Source organism: Chinchilla lanigera, unplaced genomic scaffold (assembly GCF_000276665.1).
Source record: "Chinchilla lanigera isolate Chin_1 unplaced genomic scaffold, ChiLan1.0 scaffold00008, whole genome shotgun sequence".
Taxonomy (NCBI): Eukaryota; Metazoa; Chordata; class Mammalia; order Rodentia; family Chinchillidae; genus Chinchilla; species Chinchilla lanigera.
Window position 1 is genome coordinate 12,222,112 of NW_004955409.1, and position 20,598 is coordinate 12,242,709.

The following is a 20,598-nucleotide window of genomic DNA, read 5'->3' on the forward strand; positions in this document are numbered from 1 at the left end:
CAAAGTGATTTTTTTGTGCATTTTTGATCAAGAGGTTTACATTCTATATTAAATCATAATATAAAAGAAGCAGATATAGTTTCTGGTAAAGCAACCAAAAAGCTCTTCAATATAATAAATGTATTTTAAAGTAAGTAGGAGCTCATGGTAAGAGTAAGATCATGTAGATTAAATCAAGCCTGCGGAATGACGCTGTGCTTTCACAAACTATGTGAAATCATTAAAAAAAAATTTCGGTAGAAATTAAATGCGCATCTCCAAACAGTACTACCACTACATGGTTTAATTAGAACCCAGTAGGAGAATGTCATAAATTCAGGCAGAACACATGTACTCTCATCATAAATACACATTAAATTATAACAGCATATTTAAAGACAAAAATCAGGAAACTGTACATGTTAACAAAATGATATAACCATGCATACATACATCTGCTTATAAACACTGGAGTAAAGGAACTAAACCTTTATGCAGTCTTGGAAGTGTATGGTATTTTATTCTGTTCTCATGGAAGCACTTTGAATGTTTGCATGGAAACAAAAAACAATATTTAACTGACAGCTGGTCATGCACTTGTATTTTTAAAATTTGGATTAAATTTTCTTCTTTTCCGATTGTTCAGGAGCTTCTGACTTTGGTGCAGGAAAAGCATGATGATACAGATGTCTGTGGGTTGCTGCTGCACTGTAAAGCTTGTATAAAGCCTAGAATACAAAAATCAGGATTATTTTAAAAAGGGATTATAAAACATTTTATCAAACACTTAAAAATTTTCCTTTTTAGTTACTTTATGAAACTAAAATTTCACATGCTGAATTTGGAATCTTCTATATCATCAATGTGAGACAGAAATGAATAATTTATTTCTGACTTCCCAGCATGTGTCCTCTTGCAGAATGACCTTCATGGTAAACGTTTTATTCTCAGACTGTATTTCCTTCTACCTTGTGCACTGCCTGGAGCATAGCTTCCCAACTACCACACCTCCGCGCTGTGCAGACCACTCATATTGTGAATATTATCAGTTTTAGACAAGTTATGAAAGCTCGTGCCTTTTGACTGCCAGTATTTTCCAGAATAGGATCGGTTTTATTTACCATTCTTTCTGGATATGGTCAAGCCGCTGAGCACACAGGCCACCCCGTCCTCTCGCTCCCACCCTTGCGTCCCTCTCTTGATAGTTTTCTTGCCTTGTTTCAATTACTTGGTTTGTATCTTATGAAAACTTAACTCAGAAACACCACCTCAGAAAGCTTTTCCTCATTGAAATTACCACCTCTGATTGTTCTTCGTGTCCTTGTAACAGTGCTGGAATCCTAGGAATTTTAGCAAATTGTGTATTGTTTTATTTAGGTGCCCATAAATATCTGTCCCCCACCCAACTAGTGTGTGAGTCATCTCCTCCCTGACTTGCACGTACTGAACACTCACTTCTTACTAACAGGTCTGATTTAGTTCTATAGTCTGTAAAAAGTTCTTGAATATTTTTAAGAGATGGGTAAAAGCTTTATATCCTTTAAATAGTAATCTAGTCCCCAAAAATACCATTAATCTTTTGTATTTGTGTCACTATTTTAACAGTTAAAATTTGTTTTTGCCTTTTTAGTGAATTTTTACTGAGTTTTACATAAAATATTTTTTTATTGACCTGTAAATATTAAATGTATGAATGGTGTTTGATGGGAGGGCATAATTCAGTTACATGGTACAGTAGAAACCAAGGAAAGAACTACACGCTATTTTTGTAGTTGCTTAAAATCAGATTTGTTTCCCTGAAAATAATAATCTAAATGACTCCACAGAGGTCATTTTTCTCAGTGTAGAAACTGCTTGCTTCCTGGAAGCTCGGATCCTTTCCTCCCGTGAACTGTTCTGCACACGTCGCAGCACAGTGGGAGAACTGAACACTTCACGGGCCGGAGCTGAGGTATGGTGGGATAGACGGGGCGGCCAGGAACCTGCTTGAAGCGGTGAGGGTAACTGTTGCTCAGAGCCAAACTTAAAAACAATTACAGGTTGCAGCTATCCCTTCAGTAATTAATGAAATTTAGTCTTTTTAACTGCTTGCTTCCCTTGGCAGCTGAAGAACTTTGAAACTTTTTACACATTCAAGAGACATACTCTTTCATGGTGATCAGTTCTTTTTGTGTGTGTGCAAATCAAATTATGTATGTTTGGGATATGTTAAAAATTCAGACGTTAAGAGTAGTAGTTACTAAAGAGTAATTCTCAGTATACTGATAGCTTTTAATGCCTAGTCGTTTATAAAATAAAAACACTTCAGTGTTTATAAATATATAGCTCTTTAAAAAAAAGTTCAACTTACCTCATTTGTGCTTCCCTGTGGCAAAGGCAGTTTAAAAAGGAGAAAAGAAAAGTATATATTGGGCTTTATTAATAGCATTAGGATATTCAACTTTGTTTATAATAAACATTTGTTTAACTTGTGAGCATTTAAGAACAAACATTGTTTATATATTTTATCAAAATCTTTTTACAACTAAAAATCTGTATTTCTGAGGGATTTCAGTATCATATTCTTGGAGGGTTTTGAGATTTATCTCAAATAGCCCATCTTCAACTTTTTGTGAGTCCGGGACTGTTTCAGACAATGATGGCTAGAGGACCCAGTTTTTACTTCATTCCCATCTTCGGTCATACGTTAAAGGCATCGGTTTCAATTCTATTGTGGAATATGCACAGGGATTTTCAGCTTGGAGAATTGCAGCTATTCCTTGTTTCCTACAGACTACGTATGTTTAGAAGTCTTAAACCCAATATTTTTCTCAACTTTAAACTTCAGGGAATTTCCTTAAATTTTCATGAACTAAAGACACTTCCAGAATGCTACAGTGAGTTGATCATTGTTCTAGGTGGATTTGTAACTGTCTTTCCTGTCCCTAGTCAGTTGTTTACCCAGTGTACTATTGTGGCCCTGACCCTCTGGAATGGCTGATTGGCCAGAAAAGACAGCTGACCATGAGCAGCTAGCTAATCCAGAGACTGACTGCTAGCTTATGCTATAGCTTGAGGTAAAAATCTAGCTCAAAGACTAGAGTGATTTGTTACTGCTTTCAGGAGTTTATTTGAAAAAGGAGTGGTGTGATGACTTAGGTTCGTATATGCTGCAGTGGTTGACATGCGCCTAACAAAGTCAGTGCTAGTCAAATGGTAGATTGTTGTGTCTTAACACAATCAGCTAAATAAAAACTTTTCTCACTTTTGAAGAAAAAAATACTGCTTCATCTATGTATTTTTTAAAACACTGAAATATGAACTGGAAAACAGTGTAGGACTTCACATACTCTATCTTGCCATGATGCCAGATTGTAAAATTTTGAAGACAGGCCCAAGTCATATTTATCTGTATGCTTTTTGACATCTGATACAATACCTGTTACATACACGACATTCAAATGGGTGCTGAATTTAAGGGAAGAAAATTAAGCGCTCCTACCTGGTCCCACAAAGCTGCAGCCACCTGGTCTATGACGGCGCCGAGCTCCCGGTATTCTCCGGAGTACCGGATGTACGCCCAGGTGCACAAGGTGATGAGGGTCAGTCCCATGATCATGTTGCACAGGCTGGCTATGATGTCCAAGCCAATGAACCCAGTCACCCCAGCAATCACATACGTGATAAAGATGACGACAAACAGTGTGGCCGGGGTGCGAGCTGCGTGGAAGATATTTTTGCTATCGTTGTGCTTAATATACTGGATGTACAGTTCATCTATTTCACTCTCCAACTGCTGCAGGTAACGCCGGCTAAACTCTTCCCCGCCCATCTTTTTCACCCCTCGGAACAGCTTCACAGACTCTTCTTTGAGCTGCAGATGCTTGGTCTGCAGGTCATTAGGGGCCAGAAATGGCTTGTCACCTCCACAAATCTGTATCAGGTGGACAAGTATATAAATTAACAACTATCACAAGTTTTCATTGAGCTAGCTGACTTTCTCAGAACACTGGTACAGTCATATGCTGCGTGAGGATGTTAGAGTCGGGTGGACTGCTTTTCTATCACCTGGTGACACTGCAGGTGATAGGGCAGTCATTTCTCACTATGGCGATGCTGGTGTAACCTGCGCTGCCTTCACTTATAAGTACCGTATAGCACAGCTGGGCACAGTGCACGCACCCGGTAATCCCAGCACTTAGGGAGGTTGAGGCAGGGGTATCACAGGGTGCTGTGATCACAGGTTCAAGTCTCACCTGGACCACTAATCGAGACTCTCTCAACCTTCAAAAAAAAAAGGGCTGAAGGAGAGCCCTGAGTTTGAGTCCCAGTACCACCACCACCACCACAAAAAACTAAATGTGTGTACCCACACATACAGCATGTACAATTACGTACAGTGTGTGAACGCTTGATAATAACGTATTTACTGTACGTTTTATCATTACAGTGTATTTCTGCTTAAGAAAAGTGTCCTGTGAAGCGGGGTGCTGTGCTGTCGGCAGCAGCCACATCCACCTCTTCTGTTTCCCTCACTCTGGACTGTATCGAGAGACCGTGTTGAATGATCTGTCACATTCTGGTTTGTGTAAGTGTGCCATGTGGTGTCTGCAGAGTGACAAATTTCCATAACGACAGATTTCCCGGAACATTTCCCTGTTAAGCAACACATAGTGAGCAGGGGCCTGCGCGTTTGCCAGCCCACGTCTTTCCACCCCCGGGTCTGGGAGGCGTAGCTAGTAAGTGTAGCTGTGTTGTACAAGTGGCTTATATAAAAGTCATTCTTAACGCTGACTCTTTTAATATGCGAAGTGCTATTTATGACTTAATTCCAGTCCCTCGAGCCGAAAAGGCATGACCTTTTTGAAATCTGGTGTGCAAACTGAATTCATTCGTAGAATGAATCAGGAGCCAAGAAATTGCTTCAATCCCAGTTCCTCCAGGAAATCTAACTACACTGAAATAATTTTCACTAATGAACATGAAAAGAATAATCAGTGCTATACAGCTCTCACAGTAAAATGGAGAAATAGAAAATTTTCTTCGGGAGTTTCACTGACTTTACTTTGAATGGAGCCTGTTGAATGTTTTCTTCTGGAGACTAGGAGCATATTAAATGTTTCTGAACCACATATTTTCAATATTTTGAAAAGTTACAAGGTAAATCTCAGCTATACCATTCCCTTTGAGATTTAATTATATTGAAGATACTTTTAATCTGATTGTCCTCTACTGACATCATAAATGCCGTTCTACATAGTCCTACAGTTCCCTTGATCCTAAGACTCCATCAATTTTGGATGTAATCATGATTTTAGGGGGAAAAAGAGCTATCATATTAGTTAAAACTAAAAATGAGGAAATACAGTATATAGAAATTCTAGTCCTTGATGTTTGATTTCTTTTTTTCCTAGACGGCTTTATCTTTACAAGAAATACTGGAATGGCAGAACATAAGGGTGTATGGGGGGGAGCAGCACATATTATTTTAACCACTAGATCTTATGAATAGTGGGAAGATTTGGCCAAAATAAAATGGGAATGGGAATATATTATATCATAGAGACAACTTACCTGAGATGCCTTTAAAATTACGCATAATGTTCTTGTTTTTAAAATATTTTAGGAATACAAAAAATATGCATATAGGCTGAAAGGAAAGTCAGAATAACCTTGCATGTGTAACGGTGTGGTGTGTGTGGGGAGGGGATGAATTCAATGAAAAAGAACTGACTTTATTTAAAATATTTCATTCTTACCTCTTCCATCTTTCTGTTGTATGTGTCCTTGGCAGTTGCAACGGCTGCTAAATTGTTAGCTTCTGCTGTGGCCTTCGGAAAAGATACAAATTACAATGTAAAACAGGGTTCATGTTCATTGAAGTTCCCTAGGCAGCTCACCTTTCAGGGCACCATGTGGAAGAAATGTGCAGGAAACGAAAAGTCATCAGATAATTTGAAACTTGAACTATGTCCACTACATTTTAAAATTAGTACAATTAAAATTTCAAGATGCATAAAACATAGATTTTTACTCAATAAATTATAATTCTAAAATGAATTTTCATTTAGGTTTTTCCTCTCAAGAAATACTTCCAGTTTCTCATCCACAATGGTGGGTGAGGTGGGAGGTCCTCTAAAGCCAAATCCATAGGAAATACTGTATGTCACTTGATAGCAAAATGGAAACTTAAGAACTCACATTTTTTAACTATATAAGGAAAACTAGTTTTTCTTTCTTAATGTTTAATTGTGAAGACTGCATACTTGCTTAAAACTCGGGCTTCCTTATCTACTTCTTCTTACATGTGTAATCTAAATCATGGTGTGTTTGCAGAACAAATTCCATACAAAGAATGAAAACCATGTAGTGTTAGTGTTTGTACCCCTTTCAATCCCCAGTACTGCAAAACAAAGTAAAAAAAAAAGTATCTCAATATAATACGTTTATGCAGGAATGCTCTTCTGTACACTGTTGGTGGGAACGTAAGTAAGTTCCAGCCACTGCAGAAGACAGTATGGCAAGTCCTCAAAACACTTAGGAGCTCCCATATGATCCAGCAGCTCTGCTGCAGGGTGCATCCCCAAAGGAGATGAAAGCCTTATGCCAGAAAGATACCTGCACGCCCACGCTTACTGCAGCGCTGCTTACAATGGCCAAAATACGGAATCAACGCCCATGCCAACACAACGCAGTACTGCTGAGTCACAATGAATATGAAATCCTGCATTTGCAGCAACATGGTCAGAACTGGAGATCATTATGTGGAGTGAAACAAGCCAGATAACGAAAGAAAAATACCACATGTTCTCACGCATTCACAGGTTCATGAGACACGGAAGGGGAGAGGGACAGAGAAAAGTAAAGAGGGACACTGGGGCTAGGAATGACGCGGGAGGAAGGAGGAGCGGGGCGGAGGGCTCGAAGCACAGTGGGTGGACGTGATCTGGGCCACTTTCACATATTTCTGAAATGAGATGGAGTATGAACACCTAATTAATAAGTAACACTTTTCCTGTTTGCCTGGGGAATTAACTATTTAGGAAATAAATCATTCTATCCAATATTTCTGACTTATTTATGATGGGTTGGCATGTATGTGAACTCAAGTAGGAAAGCTTAGCTGTAGTGACAAGCATGTTGAAAGCATCACGCCTCCTGATAATAAATACCTGTAACATGGATTTGGGGTGTGGTAATTCTTCACCTTGATAGATCTTTATGTAAGCCTAAGAAAAAGAGAAAGACCCATTAGCAAGTAATTGCACTCAACATTTCTTTAATTACATTAAATTATATTTGAAGTTCTTGACATTTCAAAACTATCCGCAGGAACTTACAACCATTTCTTTCTCATGCTGTACTGTTTGCTTTTTTAGTTCACGTTTTTCCATTTTCCTGACTGGTCTTTTCACGCATCTCACGTGACAACCCTACCCTTCTTAAAGGCTCGATTCATCTTCTTTAAAACCTGCTCAGATCCCCCTGGGGTCAGGAATTTCCCGTTTTCAGTTACCCCCAGGAAGCTGTGCCCTGCTAACATCATAACTTGTGTAAAGATCCTAATTTCTTACCAAGTTGTGAAGTCCTTCACCGTGTTGTAGTAAAAATTAAAATGTTAAATAATGTCATTTATTGTGAAGAGCATTAAGGTAAGTTAATCACACAAGAGGTATATGATATTTTAAATAATAAAATATGAATTCTGGTGTTTTATTTTTGTTTTGTTTTGTTTTGAGACAGGGTCTCACTATTCTAGGCTGGCCTCAAACTCAGCAATCTTCCTGTCTCTGCCTCCCGAGTGCTAGGATTACAGATGTGCGCCACCATGCACAGCTAAAACATGAATTTTAAAAGTTAATATCTTGGAGTAACAATCCACAAATTAGATCGAAATTCTCCACTAAATACATAAATTGGTAAGAAGTTTTCAGTGGTAACTGAGGTAAACCGGCAAATGCAAATTTAAAATAATTCCACTTCAAACTGGCTCTCAGCATGGACAGCAGGAAGTGCGTGAGAATTTTCTCTCACAAGGAGGCATAGTCCCTTTGGGGAAAATCTTCAGAGTGAAAGTAGAATTCAGTAGCAGTCAAAGGCCCTGGAAAACACTCTCCCGACAAAACAAAACAAAACACAAAGACTTCAAAATACATTTCCTTCAAGACAAAAGGGAACAGTAAAGTGTCTCTAAGGAGTTTCCTCAAAAGTAAAGCAAAATGCAGAAGCAAGTGTCTTTGGGTTTAAAATCCTGTTTATGGACCCCGGTTAGAGCGTGTGCTTCGCTTGTGGGCAGCAGACTCCAGCACACACACGCACAGTGCTCCAGAACGAGTGATACCTTGAAGTACTCCACCAGACCTCGGCAGGTGATTTTATTCCCATTGATTTCCTTGATGTCGAGGTTTTCAGGACTAAGTAACCAAGGAATCAGTATTTTCAAGTTTTTGATGAATTCATCATCTATTTCTATAAGAAAAGCAAATACTGTGAGGAACCAAGGAAAAATAGTAGTAACAGTGATCACTACTGATACTGAGCTAGAAAATTATTTCTGTGTGTGAAACAGTATGGGAGCAGCTATTATCAAAGAACAACTTTTGCACAACTGTTTGTATTCAGATTTTTCTTTCCCAGAGACCATCACTCAGATGCCAGTTCTCTGGAGAACAGCATGGACAGCTGTAAGATATCCTGGGTAGAAATCACACTCAATTACAAGATTCAAGGTGGAATGGAAAAATACTAAAGGTAAACTTTCAAAGCTGCCCAAGGAAACATGCAGGCAAGTTAGAACACTTCTGTACACAAAACAGACTTAGCAGTAATCCTTTAAGTTATAAAAGCCTTATTAAAATGGAACTTTTAGGCCAAATGAAGCCAGCTTTTGTTTCTTTCTCCCAAGCTAGCTTCTTTGGGGAGCTCACAACTTAACAGACAGCTGTAACAGATTTTGTAGATCAATGTACGTGTAAGCATGTTGGCTAAAGCTGATAGAGAACAAACGTTAGTAAGAGTCTATACTTGCATGACCTGCCTTCAACACTCTCCCTGAGCTCATTCATTGCAAACTGCATCAGTTAATTTAAGAAATGTGATGGTATACAACACAATGGAACAAGCCAGAGTACTTTTCTGTCCCAATAGTGGACTGCTGTTGAAGGCCCGCTCCTCCCCTGCTTGTTTACAGCTCCTAACTCCGGAGAAGAAAGACAGGCTTTGTGGAAGGCCTTTTTTTATGTAATTATTCCAAACACACTGAAGCCATTAGGTAATGGCACAATATCAAGAGTCTGTGTGTTTACTACTGGGCTGGAATTTCCTAGTGACGGAGAAATGACAGGACCCTGGCACCCGTGGGTAGATGTGCTTACTGCTACCTGTTCCATTATGAAAAGGTGATAAATGTCTACAACAGCAGTGCTGATCGTGAAGAAATCTAGGATTCTATTTATGGTATTAACTGCCGAAATTAAATATCAGGTGTCTGAGAGTAGATGCCATGGCTACAGGGGAAAAATACTTTTGCTTTTCAAATCTCTCAATTTCTAAAAACTGGATCCAAGTTAGGTTGTTCTTTTTTAAAAGCAATTTAAAATTCCTTTGACTGAAATTTTCCTGAAGAACTTGTTATGGTGTAAGCCTTATCACAACGCAGAAAGTCCACAGTAATTCAATAAATGCCTCAACTCAGGGATACACTCAGTGCTATCCTACAAGTAAAGAAGTCAGGAATGTCTCTGAGCTACCCTGTAGTCACTGCAAAGTATGTCCGGAGTCTGGGGACACCTCCTAGGGAAAGACCAACTTCTGTTTGTCTGTTTCTGCAGACCCTTACACCTCTACCTCCACCCCTTTAAAAAATAGGTTGAGCTGCTTTGGAATATAAAACAGTCTACCCCTGTTAAGGAGATAAATGCATATTCTAAGTATATACTATATGAAAAACACTGCGTTTTTGTTTTGTGGAAACTGGTTGTCATTCAGAAAAGCTTTCACTTTGAAGTTTTTAATAACTGACAATTAAATTCTTCACTATCACCTTTAAAGAGCCTAAATTCAGTACTATGCAATGTTTCTTTCAGCCTCTTAATATGTAATTTAATAATACAGCATTCAATTATGATAGACGTTTGTTTTTTCACTTTTAACCTAAGTAAGGAAAATCAGGCTCAAAGACGTTAAGTGGCATTTCTCGGTGCAGAGAGTGAGAGCGTGAGGGTGGCTGTCTGCAGGTGAAGCCCGCACTCAGTCTGCCTTCCCAGGCAGTACACAATTCCGCAACCAAACCATCCTACAGGCCGCTGAGGAGGGCCGCTAGGGCCAGACCAGGAGTCTCCCTTCTCTTGGCAACTTCTAATCATCAGCCTCGCCTCTGTGGATACACGACACTAGCAGCAATAAGCCCAGGAAATGAAATGGTATTTCTTTCAGCATGCTGAATGAACCAACACATCCATTAAGAGGCAGACAGACCTTTCAGTTTTCCATCGAAGTTTGGATTGGTAGCTACTTTTAGGCCAGGATGAGGTAGCAGGAAACAGGAAATGTTGGTAAAGCAGGAGTGGATGTGCTTTCGAACGTTCTGCAGTTCTTCGTGCTGGTTCCCTGAGACCTGCAATAAATTGTCCTAAAGTTTACATTCACTTGCAAAGGAATTCTGTGGCATCTTACATTTGCTATATTTGGTCCCACAATGCCAAAAATGACGTAACAGGGCTGCCACTAAAGAGAGAAAAGTCTTGGTGAAATTGTTCCAACAGCAGTATGTAAGTACCGTACACACAGCACAGTCATTACAATCAGCAAGTGTACGCCCTACGCTACTCAGATGGGCATTCCCACTTTGAGTACAAATTAGCAGGGTTTTACTCCAGGTCTTACAAATTCAAATTTTATTTCAAAGTGCTCATAGAGGACACAAATAGATCATAAGAGGTTGCTCTTTTTTGAGATGGTAAAGGTAGGTTCCTGTTGCTTGGTAAGTATACACTTATATTGTAGAGAGGTATCTGAATGCTTGTTTACTTGGAAGTCCAGTTTCTCCTTTCTTTTTTTTTTTCTGGTACCGGGAATCGAACTCACGACCTTGTACTTGCCAGGCAGGCGCTGTGCCGCTGAGCTAAATCCCCAGCCCCTAGTCTCTCCCTTCTTAAGATGTGTATTTGACAGTCTGTAGTGTAGACAAACTACTCTAGAAGTAACCATCTACCTAAAAAGGTAGGCTTATCGATCCTGATACTCAAGGTGCTTTTTTTAAATTTCAGTTTTTTTCGCGATTTCTCCCGAGGTATTTTTTGTGGTATCTGCTCAATGTAAAAATAATTCATACAAAGTGCACTATCATGAATTAGGAAGTAGAACTCTTCTAACTTCCATACTGTGAACTGTGAGCAAATGTGCTAAGAGTGACTTTGGGAAATTCAAAAGCAGACGTTTCTTTACACCTCTACTAAAAGTGTATCCAGATATTTGTACTATCCATCTTCAACTGATTTAATTCTTCAAAGTAAAGGTTTTACCTTTAGGAATAATTATTTTCTAGATCTCTATGAAAGAATTCTATTTTAATCAAAATTATTAGTAACATTTAAGTTATAACTCTGAAAGCAGTTTATTAATCTTTGTTTATAGAGATCTTTTAGAGGTGAAATGAAATTATGGCTACTAAGTATCTGTGCAGCAAATCTTCCAAAAATTAATTTTAGATTAGTAGAGGTAAAAATGCCATGAACCCAACTAAATATCCCACTGACCTTGAGGCGTTTTTCCAAGAACTTGGCACCACCATCAGCCCCATATGAGAATTCGTAGGGGAAACTCCAGTCTCGAACGAGAAATATCAAACTCTGCAAAGTGACAAGGAAGGATTCGATAAGGAGACTTTCAGGGCTTCGTCTGCTTCTTACTGAAACAGACGCTAACGTCTTTGCCATCTGAGTGGTATGCGTTACTACACTGTGGAAGTAAAGAGCAACCTTCGAAAGTTTCTGAGCAGTCTCTCACTCGCGAGATCATACCCCGTTACTGCTAAGGAGGGACAGAAACCTGCCTACTGGCTACAGTGAAGGCGCCCCGCGCACAGGTAAGAAGCCGGCGACGCAACTGGTCGGACGGACCCTGCGGCTGGGATCAGACTCTGGACGGAACGCCCCCGTGAGTCTTCCGTCTCGATGTCCAGAGCAGAGTGCAGGCATAAAAGATCAGCTTTCCTGTCTTAAATGGTTTTCGTATGTTTATAGAAGGGTACATACACATTTTATACAACTGACACACACACTCTTCTCACCGAAGTTCAAACTATATAGCAAAGTCCAGAAAAAAAAATCTTAGAATGCACCCCAGATCTCACCTGGATGCAACATCAACATTTGGTGAGGAGTGTGTACACAATGGGATAGGGCGGGAATTTTTTTTAAAAGGGGAAACAATTTTATAAAAAATGATGTTGCTTTACATGTTGCATTTTTAAATAAAAATGTTAAAATATACTTGAAATTAACCAGAAATTTAGATGACACTTAAGATACTACTGACTTTTGTCAGGCACAATGGCACATGCCTGTAATCCCAGCACTCTGGGAAGCTGAGGTATGAACGTCACATGTTTAAGCCCAAACTGGGATGCAGCTCAATGCAAAGTACTAGTAGTGGTTCAGTTCCCAGTACCAACCCCCCCAATGAGATTGCTGACTTTCAAGTACTGTCTTGCTGAAATTCTTTTGTTTCTTTTTTGTTTGTTTGTTTTTTGAGACAGGGTCTTCCTGTATAGTTCAAGCTGCCCCTGAACTCACTATGTAGCCCAGGCTGTCCTCGAACTTGCAGTCCTCGAACTAGCCCTCCTGCCTCAGCCTCCTGAGTGCTGCGATTACAGGCATGCACCACCTATTTTGCTGAAATTCAAAATACTGCTGATTTTTCACCACAAGATATTCTAAAAGATTCTTTTAAAATTAAGACAGAAGATTTTGGAAAAAATCAGCTTATGAGTTATGTGTCTTTAAACTCACTGTGAAATTCAGTCTATATATCAAAAATTTCATCTTTAACTACAACTTTCAAAACCTTTGAAAAATGTCACAAACCAAAGAAGTCCAGAAAAACAACTAACATTACTTCATTATACTTTTTTCCTAGAAGATACTTTTTTTCCCAACCCTCCTACCCTGTAGGTACAAGTAGCGACTGAATTTTGGTAGCCCGAAAGTACTTATTTTTATGCTATACTGCATACACAGCAGCCTTAGAGCAGCAATCCCAGTGTTATCATTAACCAGTAAAAATATTTAATCCAATAATTAATATTTTGGGCTATATTCTCTCTTCATTCTTTTATATTTCAAATTTATTCATTTATTTACATATATAGATATCACATATTATGTTCTCTCTTTTATCTCTCATTTGGTCTAAGTTCCACAAATATACATTTAATACTCACCTCAGTCCTATGTCATCTTTTGTTTATGTGAAGCTCATAGCTTGGTAGAGTTCTCATTCAGGGGACTGGAGAACGATATTTCTTGCCTTGTTACATTCTGATAACAGTTTAGGCCCTTTATACTTGAATTCTTTTGGATATAACACTCTTAGGTCATATCTTTTTTCAGGACACACGTCTAAGTGTGTTTTGTGGGTATTTCTTACTTTACTAAGATAGAGCTCCTCCTGCCTCTCTTTTTGTTCTGTAGTTCTTGTGAGGAGACAAGACTTTTTGTGTGGAGAATTAAAAATACCCACAGCTACTATATTTAAATAGACGCCAATTTTTGTCAAAAATTTTGTCAAAATATAATAATTTGAAACATTTCTACCTAAAACATGTGTTTTAAAAATAGAAGTTAACTAGCAAGCAACTTTTGCAAAATAGAGGTTCGTGAGCCAGAATAAATACGACTAAGTGTATGGTTTTGGCTGCATTTTACAATTCTCTTGCGAGATTTCAGTCTCATTTCTTGCTCTTGTTTACTGGGCATCTCTGTTACTCAAAGAAATGAGGACCATGTGTAGGACAGAGTTAAACATGAAGTCAGTTTTTCAAAATAGCAACATGTAATAGTAATCAGGAAATAAACGCCAGGGCCCAAGCTCCCAGTGCCCTGCCCGATGTGCCAAGCCAGCGACGTGCTAGGGAACTGGCTCTCTCACCAAAAACAGTCTTGACCTGTATTATTTTCCAGGTTCTGCGGAGTAAATGTACCACCCTGGATGATTTCCAGCTACTACTGGTTTAATAATTGAACCATGTAATTCCTAAATATTTAACAATTGGTTCTCATGAGTGGTATGAACTAACTATACCACAGAGTAATTTGACCTTGATTTTTGGGACGCACACTCATTTGATAAATAATTATACATATCTGTGCATATATGCACGTACATATATGCACGTATCTGTATATATGCATATACATATCTGTGCATATAGTTGTTTATGTGTATAAATATAAAGGGCCACAGATATATATATATATACACCTTCTTTAGACAGCGTTTTGCTATGCTGCAGGCTGGCCTTGAACTCGCCACGTAGCCCAGGCTGGTTGCAAACTCATGGTACTCGCCTCAGCCCCCTAGAGTGCTGGGACTATAGGCATGTGCCAGCACACCCATTTACACCTAATTCTTATATAACGTTACCAGACTGGGTTGGAGGCGGGTGCACCATTTAGTGACCACTTCTGCATTGGAACTGTATGTTTCCACTGCTTGTTTCAGTTTCTTCTGACAGTATGTACGCAGTCTTGTCTCATGTTTTTGCTTTATCCTGAACTGCTTAAGAAGTGCTCTAGAAGAACGGAAGGACGTGTAAGCCTGAGAGGTCTCCGGTTCAATTCAAGCTGCCCCAAAGACTGATGGGTGGAAGTCCATCAGACTAGCAGTCAATTTACGTAAAAATAATTAGTCGAACATTCTCTTGGGCGCCCTACAAACCTTCACGAGGACGAAAGAATCACTACCGCAAGACAGGACCCATGACTGCCTGACCTCTGACTGCACAGCACTGGCTGGTCTCTGCTGGCCTGAGCAACCCAAGGTCGCTGTGTCATGAGCACGCAGGTTTGGCTAACATGTGTGCCTGCGTCAAAGCTTTGACCTCCTCGTGGGAGAACTTCTGCCCGCTACTTTTATCGCACTATAACCCAACTTTTGCACTAAAAGGACTACTACAGTGACAGTGCCTACTATGGTAAATTTTTTACAGATAAAAATAAATACAGTCAAGAGGAGCCCTACAAAAAGAGATAAAGTACCAAATACGCATTAGCTAGCTTCTTCAATTAGTAAAGTAAGGCCTCAAAACAAACTGTTGGTTCCAGAGTAGTACCTCTCGATTTTGTCTGTTTTAATCTTTTTTTTTTTTTTTTTGGTCTCCCTGTGCAGTTCAGGCTGGCCTTGAACTCATTTTGTAACACAGGCTGGTCTCAAACTCACAACGATCCTCCTGCCTCAGCCTAATGAATGCTGGGATTACAGGCGTGCGCCACCATGCCTGGCTCTCAGTTTTATCTTTATAACTCACTTTTTTGTTTTTGTTTTTTCTGGTACCGGGAATTGAACTCACCACCCTGTGCTTGCCAGGCAGGTGCTGTGCCGCTGAGCTAAATCCCCAGCCCCTATAACTCATTTTATCCATTTAATTCCTTCTGCTTCCTCCCCTGATCACCTAAACATGCTACTCTTTCCTTGGGGGTTTTCACAGGAAAGGAGTGGTCACATTGCCCAGAAGGCTATCTATAGAAGCTGACTTTTCCCCTGTCTATAATAAAGTTTTAAGGAATTTCTTTTAATCTAGAAAACAAAAGTTGCTGCAGAAGTCAGGATTTTGTTAGAAATTTACTGTCCAGAACTACCAGCTCTGTTCCAACTAGTTCATTTATTAGACCTTCAGGTGAGAAAAATCATTAAAAGCAGTAGGATAAGAACGACCAGGAGAATATTTAACTCAGCTGTTCATTAAAAAATAATAAATTTTACAAATTTAATGGCCTTTAGAGCATAAAGAAAAAAAAGGGGAAAAAACCACAGAAGGCCATCTCAGAAGACTTTCTCTTAAAGGTGAATTGGACAAATATTCAAAAGTCCAAACAAAATAAAGATGAATCAATAAAAAATTTCAAAACCTCAGGAAACTTTCAAGTGCTATTTTGGGTACCTAAATAGCTGAAATAAAGGAAGCCTTGCGAAGCTCCCTGACATAAAATATTGATGTACAAGAAAGGAACATATGGTGCTCAGACACAGAATATGGAATCAGAAGAAAAAAAAGTGAACGAGGAATTGTCAACTTAGAATTCCTAACACATGGCTGCCTTTTAAAGGGTGCAAATGGTTAAAAAGGTAGCAATCAAATTTGCAGCCCTCCAGGTAAAAATACCAAAATACCCTCCACTCTCCAAGAGTCATCAGGGTCCTATAGATAGAGCCTCTGCAGATACCACAAGCCAAAAATCTGCTGGAAGAACAAATGTCCCATGTTGGCTGAGAATACTTCTCTGTAAATGATTTTAAAAAGAAACTGAAGAATCTCTGAGCAAAATTCTACAACAACATGAGAAGAAAAGAAGAGCCCAGAATCCCTTCCAAATTATCATCAATCTTTCTTTCATTAAAAAGATCAGGCCACCACAGGTATACACACAAAAAAAGTCAACAACACGGTATACATCAAAGACTCGCTGCCTTTCATGGCTTCTCTCTTGACCCAGTAACCCAAGTCTCCTCTCCGCCGCAGAGCAGCAGCAGCCCCATCTCATGACTTGAAGCACCCACACACCATGCCCCAGGACCACCTTAGTCTGACGGTTCCACACACAGCACGATCACTATGGCTAACCAAAACACTTAACGTTTTTCTGTTAGTCTCAACAAATGAAAGATGCTATTTTCTTCTTTTTAGTGTTACTTTCAACCAATGTAAAAAATTCAGCAACTCTCCTACCCCTACCCATTAAAGAAAATTTCATCACTGTGTTTCTGTGGTTTGGGAAGAGTTCACACCCAGTAAAAGATCTTGCACACACTCACACCAAGTATGACTTAGTATTGTGGTTAATATTATAATGCTCAGCTGGATAAGAAATAGCTGCATCAGATCTTGAATGTAAGCCTCCCAATTCTGAGCTCAAAGAATACTCTTACATACAAACTATATGCAATTTCAAATGCAGACATTACAATACCATTGATAAGCATATATTGAACAACCACTGCATAAAAAGTATCAGTCGGTGCTCTAGGCTAAAATAAACTACACAGCTCCTGTACTTAAGACTTCTATAATTTAATGAAATGGAATATGTTCATTAAATGTAAGATCATAAAATATAGCTCAATAAATCCTAGAATTAGGGTTACTAAGAGACAGTAGCTGGACACAACAGCTCTGAGCCTCTTCCCAGTTTGGGGGTAGTTCTGCAACTTCACAACATATATGAACAGGAGGAAGGCTTTTTAGCTATTCTAAGACTCAGTGTTTCTTTGTTCGATAAAAAGAGAAAGAAAATAATAAAGAAAGCATAGTAATATTATTTATTTCATGAAACTCCAGTGAACATTTAATTTGAATAATATACAAAATGCTTAGCACAGCATCTGGAACAAACTAAGTGCTCAATAAATTGTCATTTTATGCAGCTCTCCTGGACATTTCATGTACCTAAATGAGCAACTGGGAGAATCCTGGTCCATACCCTGACCTAATTCTGGGTAGTCAGAGTGTATTTCTGCTAACTCACACAGCTCTCGGATCACCTGCATTGCTCTCTGAGCAGCACAAGGGGAGGAAAGTCGTTTCTCAGATAGTGTCCTTGTCCTTAGCCTCAGATCCTCTCCTTTAATTTTCAGCCCTAGCAGGCAGACAGTGGCCTCTTTCTCTCAGTGAGGTCATGTATTTTCTGTTATTATTTGGCAGTTCCAAGCATCACAGATATTTGCCCAAGGATGTTTTGTTTCAGAGCAGCTGAAGTCATTACCAAAAAATTCTGTAAATGAACATTCTTAAACCATGGGAATAAAGGGCTCTTAAATATAATTAAGCAAATTAGAGTAAAATAATTCCTAACTGCCTACATTAGGCCCATTTTGAATGAGAAATTGTCAGAAACAGGATTGTCCTAATACGTATTATTATTACATGCTTTGCCTACCATTACTTTCCAGAAACCTTTGGTTTAACCATAAAACTGGCAGGACTGATCTGCTAGGAAGTTGAGGAGGGGTTAAGCACATGAAGATGGTTAATAAAATGCCACAGGAGGGGAGGGGCTATAACTCAGCAGACAGCATTTGCCTAGTGTGTGCAATGCCCTAGGCTCAAAGCTCAGCACTGGAAGAAAATGTTATGGGAAAAACTAGAATAAATTAACCGTCCCATAAAACGAAGCAATGGAGAGGCGAAAGAGAAGATAATGAATGTAAATAGTCCTAAAATCTATGCTTAAGAGGATAAGGATTTCAAGAAAAACAAAAGCAAGTTTGCAGGAAAGCGTTTTAGGATTTATGCTTGTTTTTCTATTACAGGCAAACCCTAATTTACTAATCACCTGCCCCGGCAATGGCACCCCATCGCTCTGCTACCAGAACCTCCCCTTCCTCTGAGGCCCTCTGCCAGGGTGCGCACAGTGGCTAAATCAATCCTGAAATCTTACGATTAACCCAGAAAGTACATAGTCTCCTATCCCAAAACAAGGATTCTGAGTTAACAGACCTGAGTCATTCTCACTGAAGCGGTTATAAAAGCTTGCTTTGTACCTGTCAGCAAGCTGCGCATGCAACCCCACCTCTTCTCTGCCAGCCACATCGCCTACGTCCTGCCAGAACTTCCCTTCTACGCCAGGGCTCCAGGCCTCAGAGACGGCCAGGAATCACTGGATACTTTTAGGCATAAAGAGACCAGGCCTCAGGAGTATTGTGACTGCTACTCACATTTATTGTAGATTAAATAGGCTCTTGTAGACTGGCCTGCTATAGACACTTCCATCGTGTAGAAATACCACTGAGAAATGTACTGACATCTAAAATACTGGCTTTAATAAATGCTGAGACTACAGTACTTTAGCAAACTCAGTAATATTTCCTTTTCTTTGTGGCCTACATAATTAGAGGGCATGAAATGGTTAAGCCGTAAACTCCAGGAGTGCAATAGCCAGAAGAAGCACGTACTGGTATCACAGAGGGCATCTTAGAGTCTGTACTCCAGCCTAACGGAAATTTGTTTTCAATGGAGACCCAATAACAAACCCTGTAATTACCACATGACACAGTGAAAACCTCTCCATTACCACACCCCAGCAATCCTGAGAGGCTGTGGGTGACAGGCATATTCAGAGACAAGAGCCGCACACATGGAAAATAAGCCTCTCCTGGGGTCACAAGTATCTGAGAGCTGACAGGCTTGAACTACTGGTGGTACACGCATGCCGGCAGGAACCTAACACGTTCAAATCGGAGCCACCTCGCAACAAGACATACAAATTACTGCCCCTTCACAAACACGTTAACAGAGAGCAGTAGAGCAAGACTTCCTTGCTGGAGCTGGTAAACAGTATGTCGAGTGAACTTCAAATAACACCTGACAATCTGAAAAAATCCCCACAATTAGTAATAAAGATCCGGACCTAAGGGTGCGATTATCCCAATAAAGAGTGACGTGGGGCCAGGTGTGGTTTATGTGAGTCCAAATGACCAAGAAAGAAAAATTCATAGCAGACCAAGAGGGAAACACATCTATCACACTTGATGGGATAGTTTTTACTAGGTTCTTAAAGCTGTAAATGATTACTCCAGGTCCTTGTAAAATTAGCACAGCTACTGAACACAACTATGTTTAAATTTTAGAAAAAGTACTGTGATTCTCAACTGAAGCTTCTGAAGTCCTAAAGGGAAGCTACTGTAAAGAACCTAGTTATTTTACAGAATACATACGCTGATGAAGCCAATCCTGCCACTTAAGATTCAAGTGCTCTTGGTGAGAAAAACAAGTGAGAAAGTAAGCAAAGTCACTTAGAAAACGCTGCATCATACCTTAATATGGGTTGTATTTCCTAGGTGTGCTACGTGGGTTAGAACTGTCTCATAAGGACTTGCAAGGAATAGTTATTAAAATTTTAGGAATTTGGCAAGTCATCTGACATCACATTGATAGCCTGACATCAGCCGTGGTGAAGGTATTTACACTACAGAGATCAGTAAATGCAGAGGTCAGGCCCACCTGCTCCCTTCTCCTGAGCCAGCTGTAAGTACTTACCAGCATACCACTGGCTACACTTGTCCTTCAATAACGCTTTTTAAAACTAAACACACTTTGGCCTTAGTTCCCCTTTTTAATTATGATTTTTATGTACACAAGCAGATGCCTTTATTTGATTCAAGTTTGGTATAATTTTTCAAAGAATAAAACAATCTGTTAAATCATCTATTCATTTTCTTGATTGTCTTCACGTATGCCATTTGCAATAGACCTTGTTTATAATTTTACTCTACTTCAGAGCTAAAAATTCTATTTCAAATTTGTTGAAAGTGTAATTTTATATAAAATTATTTATAAAGTATCATTACCCCTCATCTTATTTCCTCAGGCAATGTTTAAATTTTTATCACAATTCTATCCAAATTAATAAAGCTGGTATCTTCCTA

At 39.3% G+C, this 20,598-nt stretch overlaps 1 protein-coding gene across 2 annotated transcripts in view; it reads right to left on the reverse strand.

The window, feature by feature from the left end:
• Positions 1–479: 479 nt before the first annotated feature.
• Atl1 (atlastin GTPase 1) overlaps positions 480–20,598 on the reverse strand; it is a 79,400-nt gene continuing 59,281 nt past the window's right edge. The window contains exons 8-15 of one of the 2 annotated variants that reach the window (XM_005376821.2): positions 11,715–11,807; positions 10,435–10,573; positions 8,300–8,427; positions 7,131–7,187; positions 5,718–5,789; positions 3,461–3,892; positions 2,330–2,344; positions 480–707 (exon numbers count right to left, since the gene is read on the reverse strand). In XM_005376821.2, the coding sequence (XP_005376878.1) occupies positions 597–707; positions 2,330–2,344; positions 3,461–3,892; positions 5,718–5,789; positions 7,131–7,187; positions 8,300–8,427; positions 10,435–10,573; positions 11,715–11,807 (1,047 nt within the window). In that variant the 3' untranslated portion in view covers positions 480–596. The remainder of the gene's footprint in view (positions 708–2,329; positions 2,345–3,460; positions 3,893–5,717; positions 5,790–7,130; positions 7,188–8,299; positions 8,428–10,434; positions 10,574–11,714; positions 11,808–20,598) is intronic. The other variant, XM_005376822.2, reaches the window with a different exon arrangement.